Raw genomic sequence first — 10,781 nt, 5'->3', positions numbered from 1 at the left:
AGTCTTTGGGCCTGCGCCCCTATTAGCCAGTTTTTCAGACCCCCAATGTTGTGAATAGGGACAATTTCAAACCATTATTAAAACAAAAAAATCTTGAGAGCCGAATAGCCACTCCCCGACAACCCAGTGCCCAGAGAGGTTTTGCTACACTGTTCTCGTGCTCTTGTCCGCAATGGGGCGAAGGGAGGCGGCTATTAATTGTGTAAATCCAAAGTTACCACACATGACCTGCTCTGGCGAAGGACCGGCGGACCTGAACTTTGGGAGTTGGCGGCTGTGGCTCCTGCTGATTGGTTGGGAGACAGGTGGGATGCGGCCGGCGGTGGGCGTGGGCAGCATGAAGGAGCGTGTCCTCGCAGAGGGGTCCTGGTGAGGGAGTGGCGCGAGGGCACCCACTCTCTGCTCCTTCGTTCGGGTCAGACTCGCTCTAACACCGCCGCCTCTCCAGCGCCCTCTGCCGGCCACGATGCTTGAGCTCTACCTGGACCTGCATTCGCCACCCTGTCGCTCTGTCTACATCTTCGCTAAGAAGAATAACGTGGACTTCGAGTTCAAGCACGTGCAGCTGTTCAAAGGTGAGGGAGGTGGGGGTGAAAGGTGAGAAAAAGGAGAGTGGAAGTCAAGGTGGGGCAGGGGGTCAAGCGCAGGGCATCATTTTCTGATAGTTACGAACGGTGTGGGGGATCACCTAGGAACAGGGGGTTGGGGGGCCTGACGAAAAGGGCTTGACCCAAGCGAGTGGTTTGGTACACTTTACTTTTCAGGTGCTGTAACGCTCTGGTTTCATAATTCCCATTAATCATTGCAGTGGGCACATTAACCCACCAAGCCAACCTTGCAAAAGAATCTCCTAGGGGGGAAAGCAGAGAGTGCTTCTTTAACCTTTTTATAAAATGCACACCAGTTACAGAATGGTATGTCGCAATTAATGAACCAACCAAATGCATGTTATATGAGCATGAACGTTTAAAGCCTCGTCTGGGCACATTCACAGTGAAGCTGGTTCTCCCCAATCGCTGCCAGGCCTTTTTACGCAGAGCCAGTCATGAAATCCAGGCAGGAAATATTTTCCACCAGAATCGTACTGGTTTTGCCAGATGAGATAAGAGGCTGAGTGGCTTTACTGACTTGCAACTGACTTCTCCCAGTTCCTCCTAGCCTTTCACTATTCACTAAAATCTCCCCATGTTATCTTTGTTGTTGCACCTGTTAAGATGAATATCTTGCGCCATTAGCTTATGATGATTTTCTAATCATTTAAAATACTACGAAATCAGCTGTTTTGGAAAAAAAACATGCAATGAGAGCAGTTCTTGCAAAAACGTTAATTTTTAACCTAAAAACATGCATTTAAAAAAAACGAGTTCCTATTTGAGGGGAGCAGTGGGCCAGATGAGCAGCGCTTGCCAGAAAGCAGCGAGGGGAGGGCGAGCTGTGGACCAGAAGGAGCGATCAAGCTGCAGATTGGCAGAAAGGATGGGGGAAGAGTATGATAGACTGGGAAAAAACGCTGCGAGACGGAGGAGTGAGGAAGAACGAAGGAGGGTAGACTGCAGGAGGAGCTGCAGCACATCAGCTGTGGGTTGAGAGCACGCTTGAGAGTGTAGCAGGGACTAGGGAGTGCAATTTGGCAGTGTGATCGAGCAAGTAAGTATGCACATGCTTGGCAGAGTGAGTGGTTAGGGAGTGTAAGTTATGATAGAGAATTGGTGCGTGGGGGTCGTGTCAGTGCATGGCGGAGGGGAAAATATGGAAAGGAAAGTGTAGAGGAGGAGCCAAATGCCCCTACCAGAAGCTCCGCCTCCATGTTGGCTATATGCTGGAAACCGGAAATTGCGACACGTGCAGTACCAGTGAGGATGCCTGTACCGCAAAGAGTTCTTTAAACAAGGTATCCATTGAGAAAAACCTATGTGCAGTATCGAAGAGATGATGGTCTTCTGGACAAAGTCCTGAATAAAGTGTAACAGCGGATGAAAAAAAGGACTGGTGACATCATGCAAAGTGGAATTGACGCACCCTGAAGAGACACAAAGGACGAAAGAACGTTAACATTCTATAAGATCTGAAGAAGAGATGTCGAAGATAGGCAACATTTCAGGATCGAAATGAAGATGCTTGTGCAAAGAAACGCTGGAGAAAATGCAAGGTCATTTTACACTTGTACAGATGATGGAACACAATAGATTAAATAATCCTGAGGCTGGCTACGTAGTAAATAGATTGTGGCAATGCGCCAATGTATATACATAAGAATATATAGAATCTGGATGTTCCACGATGCACTTTAGTAAGCTTAAAACCCTGTGAATGAAAAGGGCTCGAGTGTGGTGCAGTTGGAAAACAGCTAATGGCGAAGGAGAATTCAAGAAAGGCTGGCTGACCCAGCACCAAGAGTCGAGGCCACTGTGAGCCTGGTTGTCTGTCAAAGAAGCTACATGAATGTGAGAACGAAACAAACGTCTCTTTGAGGTAGGGTGAAAAAACACAGAAGGAGTCAAGAGTTCTTCATTTAATAGTATCATATGCAACGAAAAGAGCGCAAAACGTGGTTTCCAGTCACATGGTCAGATGAAAATAGACTTTGGGTGGAGCTATGCCAAAACTAGAATATAAGACTATGCCATACCCCCTTTTATTCTCAGGCACAGAGAGCTTCTGCAAGGCCAAATTTCAAAGCCTTAATTGAATGGCAGACCGCAAGAGTGATGATAGATGTTGGGCTAATTGGGTGGGGACGCATGACCAGGCCGACCCTCCCAGCACCTTGGGTAACCAGCTTGTGTGCTGCTAGCAACTGGAATATTCTAGAAGGGTACAAGTGTACCAACCATTTGTAGAGGGTCAAGTATCAGAGAGCCCTGTAGTTCATGTAACCCATGACTCGTTGTGTATCTTGTGACGATGAAGATGACTCGCACTGAAGGACTTAGTTGTCCACCCGATGTTAGAATCCCAATCATAACCACCGTCAGTATGGAACATATACTTAGATGTTCCCTGTAAGCCTATCACCTCCTCAAGTAGGTTTTTGTAGTTTGCCACGTGACGTCAACGTTGGCGAATTTGTGCTATAAAAGTGATGATTTTTATGTGATGCGTTGAGGTCGTGCTGTGCGACGTCCGATGGTGTCCGTTGTAAATGTCATGATGCCTACCTCCAAGGAGCCCAGGTCCGACCCAGCAACCCCAGAGGCAGGCATCATTTCCCCCAGGGGAGTGCCAGCGGGCCCAAGCTGGGGCCCTTTGGACGCAGTCCTGGCGCCTTAGGCGCCAGGCTCATAAAGCTAGACATGTGTTCAAGTGTTTTAATGTGCACTTACCTGATGCAGACCATGCTGCCACATCCAGGCCCTCTTGAGGCCTGAATAGGAACTACTTTACCTGTGGGACTACTTTCCACCCGGGTGTGGACGGGGAAGGATACATACCTGATCGGAGGAAGGATACACACTTGGAACTTCTACCAAAGCTATTTAAACCACACCCGATCAGCAACTCACGCTTCGCGTTGTTTCTGCTCCTCGCAGCTGGACGCTCACCGTGTCAGCTCCTGCATCTGGACTTCAGCCACGCCTGTCAGCATCCTGGGTCACCTGAAAAAGGAGACAAGAGACCTACCAGCTAATCTGCACCACGGAGACATCACCGACGATCCTGAAAGGGAAGACATCATTTTTAAAGCATTTCGTTACGATCGCTGCAGCGCTGCATTTCACTCACCTTTCCTGGGTTCCTCCATCTTCAGCAACGATCATCCGGATACACAGCCACTTCCCAGAGCCTAAAGAGAAAGACAAGAATAAGAGGTGAGAGAAGGAAGGGAATAGGAAAAGCCCAGTTTCCTTCTAAGACTTACCTGTTGGGTCATTCCCATTTCATTTCGGGTCTTGCTGCTTCCAAGCAGGACCCCGGCCCCTATGGGAAAAAAGAACAAAGACATTAGATGAGCGAAATGCAAAACATCACATGAGCGCTCATCTAGGACTTACCAGATCTTTACTGGAACTGCACGTTTCACTTCAGGTCGGCGCCATATTTCTGGCATTCCGAACCCCGGCCCCTATGGGGAAAAGACATCAACATCAGCGCTTTGTTGCAAGAAGTCTCCAAAGGAATCTTCATTCATCACCTGAAAAAAGACAATGAACATTATTATTTAAAGCTTGAACTTTTGAACTTGCAACAGAACTTTTACAGCGCCTTACCAGTATAATCAAGCTTACCTGAACTCCCATCCAACCTCAATCCAGTGAAGTAACTGGGTTCAACGCGCCCCCTGCGTCAGAAGCAGGATGGAGAGCTCGTCCTTTCAGACCCTAAGGTGAGACTTCAAGGGGAATCGTGAAGGGTATCGTGGAGGGTTGGAAGAAAGTGGGAGGCTTGAGCATAACTCAGTCAGTAGGTAATACTCCCTTTTCACGCACAGGGAATATTCCTGCGAGCCGGAGAAGCCAGAGTAGAGGGCCCTTCCTGTCCATCTTCAGAGTCCTGCGCTTCACCATTGAAGAAGCATCAGCACTCGAAGCCAGACCTGCGCCTCCGTGGGAATCAGGTGAGCGTTACAGTAAATCGCTGTTTTAGATCATTGCAAATAAATCAGTACTAAGTTTTGCCAACATCCTCAGTCAGTTTGATTATTGATGTATGAGTACATCCTGCATCCCCATCCATCCCTAAGTAAGCATAGACGTAGATAAATAATGTTCAGCCAGGCTGAGGACATCTGGACTCTAGTAACGTAACAGAAACTATATACAAAGGTGCAAAGTATGCCCTCTCTCTCTCTCTCTCTCTCTCTCTCTCTCTCTCTCTCTCTCTCTCTCTCTCTCTCTCTCTCTCTCTCTCTCTCTCTCTCTCTCTCTCTCTCTCTCTCTCTCTCTCTCTCTCTCTCTCTCTCTCCTCTCTCTCTCTCTCTCTTCTCTCTCTCTCTCCTCTCTCTCTCTCTCTCTCTCTCCTCTCTCTCTCTCTCTCTCTCTCTCTCTCTCTCTCTCTCTCTCTCTCTCTCTCTCTCTCTCTCTCTCTCTCTCTCTCTCTCCTCTCTCTCTCTCTCTCTCTCTCTCTCTCTCTCTCTCTCTCTCTCTCTCTCTCTCTCTCTCTCTCTCTCTCTCTCACGTCTGAATAATGAAGTTTAATTTTTCCCAGTGGAAATCCAGATCTACAAATAGCAGACCTCCCAGATCTACAAATAGCAGACCTGAAATGGGCAGGCGATAGGTGGGCACATAATCAAACGCCACCTACAGACTCTGTCTTTCCTCATATGTCATTCCTCCCTATCTGTACTCGAATACAATAGTTTGGCTTATAGGTGTTGCAAACAATACTTAATTAATAGCTAAAACTAAGAAGGGGGCAGGCTTGGATTCCCTCTGCACACGTGGGACAGCAACATTTGAATGCTCCAATGGTACTTTGAAAACAATTCCAATGCATATTGTTTTCTATCGAGTTTTTAAGTACCAACCCTATTAACACGTGGATCTGTAACCCCCGTCCCAGTGCTGGAAATGGAAAAAAATGCTGGGGAGGGGGTGAAGAGGAATATGAGGGCAAGGCTTAAGGGTAGAACACCAGACGAAGTCATGCAACACCCCATCTCTTAAAGGAACCCAAGCCTGGCGGTTTGCATAAAAGCAAAGAGCATTTTGGGAACCTAAGAATTCCCACTTTTTTCTTTTTTTGTCTTTTAAATGTCTAATGGTGTTTGAGCAAGTAATGGAAGTTTAGCTAGCTGGGGGGCTGAGGGGGCTATAGCCCTGGTTGTTTTGGTTGTAGCGCCGGATAGAAGCTTGGGGACTACAACCAAAAAGGCTAGCTAGGCCCAAGTCCTGACATTAACTTGCCCAGATAATTTCCAGACCTAACAACACCTCTGTTTGCAAGACCTACATGCCAAGTTGGACAGCTTACTCACAGGATGTGAGGCTTTGGCGGTTCATTTGTGTAGTTTATATGTTGAACATTCTCGTGTGCTGAGACTACTGTATGCTTGTGGGTGAGCGCTCACTTGGGAACAGCTTTTGGATGTTCCTGGGTTAGCTTGGAGGGTTTGGGATACCCATTCCCTGCCAAAGTCCAAATATGCCCTGTCTAGAGGGGAGGGTGTGGTTAGTAGCATCATCAAGAAAGTATTGAGAGTATTCATAGAAGCAAGGACAGTGACCGACTAGGTTAATAGCAGGGCTTTAAGTGGCATATTAAATGGAGGGCTAGCTAGAGCCCTCCTGTCTGGGGGGAGCACACCGGCATTATTACCTTTGGTGCCCCCAGCCCACAAAATGAGGGGCTTTGGCGCAGCAAAGGCATGACACCAGTGCCCCGCAGGTCTCAGAAGCGGCAGGCAGCCCTTTCATAAATGGAGCCGCGTGGTTAAAAGCCATGGGCTCCTTGGGTGAAAGTGGAGAGGAGCAGGTGAATGCCTCTGGGGAGGAAGTCCTGCACCCATTCTGCCTATATGTTGGAAGCCGGAAATCGCGACGTGCGCAGCGCCAGTTATGGTGCCTATTCCACTAAGCGCCTTTGCGGCAAGTTATCCGTTGAGAAGACCCTATGTGATGTACCCTCGCAGAGCTGATAATCTCTTGGAGGAGGTCCCCGGAGGAATATGAAGATGAGATGAAATGGGGCTGGTCACGTCACAAGCAATGAGTGATGCACTGGGAAGAATGGTCGAGGAAGAAGATGCATAGACCTTATAGAATCTGAAGATGAAGTAAAGAATCAGGAAGACGTTCATATGTGGAATGAAGATTCCATGTGTGAAGAGCACTGCAGAAAAAGCAAGCCATTTTATAACTTTACAGAAGCTGTAACGCAAATAGACCAAGTCATCTTAAAGGCTGGCTATACGTAGTGAGTAGACTGCAGGCGGTGTCGTCATTATATAGAATTCTGGACATCGGTGTCACATATTTAGTAAGCTCAGACCCATGAAGGAAGAAGGATCGGAGGGCCGTGTCACAGTAAGAAAACAGTTAAAGATTGAGGAAAGGTCTAGAATAGATGTCTGACCTAGAGTCAAAGGATGGAGCAGCCAAGAACCGGTTATCTATCCTTGAAGAACAAGTGAACGTGAGAAGCTGAAGCAGCCCTTGTTAAGGTGCAGGAAAGAATACCAGGAGTGCCGGGTTTATTAATTCAAGACAATTAAATGCTGCTAAATGGGCTGAAATATGGTCTCCTGTCACATGAGTCAAGGATAAAAATAAGAGTGGATGTGCAGACCTGAACTGCGATAAGGATGTGTCTATACTCCCTTTTATTCTCAGGAGCAGTGATACTTTGCAAGGCCAAGTTCAAAGACAATCTGAATGGCAGAAGACATGAGCGATGAGAGGTGTAGGGCTAATTGAGTGGGGAGACTCGGTCAAGTCCACCCACCAGCACCTGGGGTACCAGCTTACGTGCTGCTAGTGAGTCGAATGTTCCAGAAGGGCACAAGCGTGCCAACCAATTGTAGAAGGCCATATAATGAATGGCCTTATAATTTGAGAGCCAATAATGTACTGTGTATTTAGTAACTGATGAGGAAGACTTGCACTATGGGTGGTCATACGTTGTCCACCTGACTATAGAGACCCAATTGGAACCCGATCCCATAAAGAAAGTATACTTAGATGTTCCCCTTGAACCTCACATCCTGACACAGCCCTGTCTCTGCTCTACTCTTCAATTTCTGATACGCTTGATGCTCTTGCCCCTGTCATGAGGATCCGTTTGAAGTCCAAAGCCAAGTGCAATTCCTGGTATGACTCTGACCTAGCTATACTTAAACATTTAGTGTAGGGTGGCTGAGAGGAAATAGAGGACTTCCTGTTCATCCTCTGACAAACTGGCCTGTCGCCTGCTACAAAGGCAATACCGACTCTCTGTCCTCACCACATTCAAGCTCGTGTCTCTGCGGCATTTAACAACTCGGCCAAACTCTTTAAAATCTGCAAGGAGCTGGCCAACCCTGCTGGGGTCTCTACCTCTCCTTTTACCTCCCAGGCTCTTTGCAATGCCCTTGCCTCTCACTTCATTTCAAAAATCCAGGACATCCTGTCCACTCTCTCCACCCACGCCCCTTCTCTCCCCTCTCCATCTGTGCTTGATGACCCTCTCTTAGCCAACGATGGTCACCATCCTTCTCGTCCTTCCCTCTTTTCTCCCCTGACAAGGTCGCTAAACAAGTCCGATCTATGAAAGCCTCGTCAAAATAGGTTCATCCCTGTTCCTCTAAAACCATCAAGGACCACATTGACACCCTCGCTCTGGGCCTTGCTGATTTTTGCAACCACTCCTTTGCCTCTGGATCCTTCCCCTCCCCTCTGAAGCACTCCTTTGTGCATCCTCTTCTCAAGAAACCCACAGCTGATCCTTCTTGTCCAGCTATCGCCCAATTTACATTACTACCTTTCTGGGCAAACTCCTGGAAAAGGTCGCCATCTCTCAGCTTAACCTTCATTCCAATTCTGTTGGCTGTCTCCATGACCACCAGTATGGCTTCAGAGCTGCCAGAAGCACGGAAGCTGCTCACCTGAACATCCGTAAAGATCGTCTCTCCAACCTTGACTCTAACATTCCCTCTGTCCACATCCTCCTCAATCTCTCTTCTGCCTTCGACACAGTCAACCATACCATCCTGCTCAACTGTCTCTGTGAAAACCTGGCTATCACTGATCAGGCTCTGGCCTGGCTGACCTCTTTCCTCTCGGACCAACTCTCCCAGGTCCAACTTGGGCCCCTCCTTTCATCTATCTTCCTCTCTACCTGTGGTGTTCCCCAGGGGTCTAACCTCTGGCCCTGGCTTTTCAACCAATACCTGGCAACTCTCGCCCACTGCATTGCCACTTTCTGCTCAAATTTCCAGTGCTACGCTGACAACACTCAACTCATGTTCAGGCTGCCCTCTGCCACCTCCTCTCCTTCTCTCATCTCTGATTGTCTAACTGACATTCAAGATTGGTGTGCTGCCAATGATCTTTGTCTGAATGCCAGCAAGACAGAGATCCTCCTCATCGGCACACCTTCACCATCCTTTACCCTCACTCTCTGGCCGGCCTCCCTTGGCCCTCCTCTTACCCCCACCTGTGAGGCTAAGAACCCCAGGGTCATCTTTGACCCTTTCCTTCTCCGCCCACATCTCTGAGGTCTCTAAAAAGTCAAATTTCCTACTGCACCTCCTCAGAGTTACTCTGCCTTTCCTCTCCTTCCCCCAGAAGGTCATGGTATCCCAAGCTCTGGTTCTCTCTAGGTTGGACTATTGTAACAGCCTCTTTCTAAATCTACCCGCCCCTACTCTCCGCCCTCTGTAACTAATCCAGAACAGGACTGCAAGACTTGTCCTTGGCCTCAAGCCCTGGGATCGTATCTCTCCATCCCTGAAATTTCTCCATTTGCTCCCAGTGGATGCAATGATTAAATTCAAAACCCTCTGCATTGTCCACAAGGCTTTTTGGGGCCTGGGTCCAAAATACCTTCAGCTATCCCTCTGCAAATAACTCCCCTCTCGAGCTCTTCGCTCCTCTACCTCCAACTCCCTCACGGTCAGTCGTTTTTCAAAGAAACGAACTGGGGGTAGATCTTTGTTTTCGGCTGGGGCCTCCCTCTGGAACAGCCTCCCTGCCACTCTAAAACTTGAGGAGAACCGTCTCTGGTTCCGAAAGCACCCCAAGACCTTCCTCTTTTCTTCTGCCTTCGCTCCCCCTCCCCCTGCTGATCAGTTCTCTAGTGGCACCGTGCACCTGGCCACTCTCTGTCCTCCGGGCCCAGGTACCTGCTCACCCTGCCGCCCTCCCGCATTGCCTCCGGGCCATCCCTTGCACTGGGGTCGGTATCTGTACCCATACAACCCCCCCTTTTCTTCCTGCACTTATCAGACCTAACCTGTCTGCTGCCTTAAACCTAGCACTTGCAAATTGCTGGCTGCACTACCACTGTTTGTTGCCTTTATTATTTATTTATTGTTATTTATCTGTTTCTCCTCTGCTTCACACTTTCCACTTCTCCCCCCTTCCATGCACTTTTCCCCTCCCCCTCTCCCATGCACTTGCACGTTCTCAATGTCACTGGGCCTAGTAAGATCGCTGTTCCCCTGTTCCCCTCCCTTGTCTTGTCGTGCTCTGAAACCCTTGTGTACGAGCGCGATAGAAATAAAATATCAATATCAATATCAATAACCTATCACAATCCCAAGTAGGTTTTCTTAGTTTGGCAAGTAGGATGACGTCACTTATGATGACCTTTCAGTACTTAAGTGTGCTTTTTATGCAAAATGATTGCGAGCACAATTGAACGTCCATTGATGTCTGTTGTAACACCATTTTATTTATATTGTGCCACTTGCCCAAAGGTCTCTGCTGCTGATGATTCTTTACTCAGAAACTGGAGGAGGGCTGGTGGGCCCAGCTCTCCTATTGTTTCTGAGTAAAGAGTAGCAAGGGGTAATGGGCTTTCATGCTGTATGATGACTCATTACTCAAACAATAGGAGATCTGGGCCCTCCAGCCCTCCTGTTTCTGAGTAAAGAGTCACCAGGCAGCCCATGTAGCCGAAACCATGGTTGCATGGGCTGTCCAGTACTTCAGTGATGCCTTTTTCTTTTTTCTAATCCGAAGTGCTGACACCTGCAGGCAGCCTATCTAACCGTGCATCAATTTGGTTACACAGGCTGCCTGAGGAGTCGGCATGGCGGGCCTAGTCTGGGCTTGGCCTAGGCTCAGGAGCACTTTATCCTAATACCTCATCTTTCTCTCTGACAACATATGACAAGGTTTCTAGACAAGTCTGATCTATGA

At 48.2% G+C, this 10,781-nt stretch overlaps 1 protein-coding gene across 1 annotated transcript in view; it reads left to right on the top strand.

The window, feature by feature from the left end:
* Positions 1-405: 405 nt before the first annotated feature.
* Positions 406-10,781, top strand: part of LOC138493367 (glutathione S-transferase theta-3-like) — a 49,206-nt gene continuing 38,830 nt past the window's right edge. The window contains exon 1 of the mRNA XM_069620413.1: positions 406-575. Coding sequence (XP_069476514.1) covers positions 467-575 — 109 coding nt within the window. The 5' untranslated portion in view covers positions 406-466. The remainder of the gene's footprint in view (positions 576-10,781) is intronic.

Source organism: Ambystoma mexicanum, chromosome 10 (genome assembly GCF_040938575.1).
Source record: "Ambystoma mexicanum isolate Mex_15411 chromosome 10, UKY_AmexF1_1, whole genome shotgun sequence".
Taxonomy (NCBI): Eukaryota; Metazoa; Chordata; class Amphibia; order Caudata; family Ambystomatidae; genus Ambystoma; species Ambystoma mexicanum.
The sequence above is the reverse complement of the archived record's forward strand: the minus strand, read 5'-3'. Positions and strand labels throughout refer to the sequence as shown.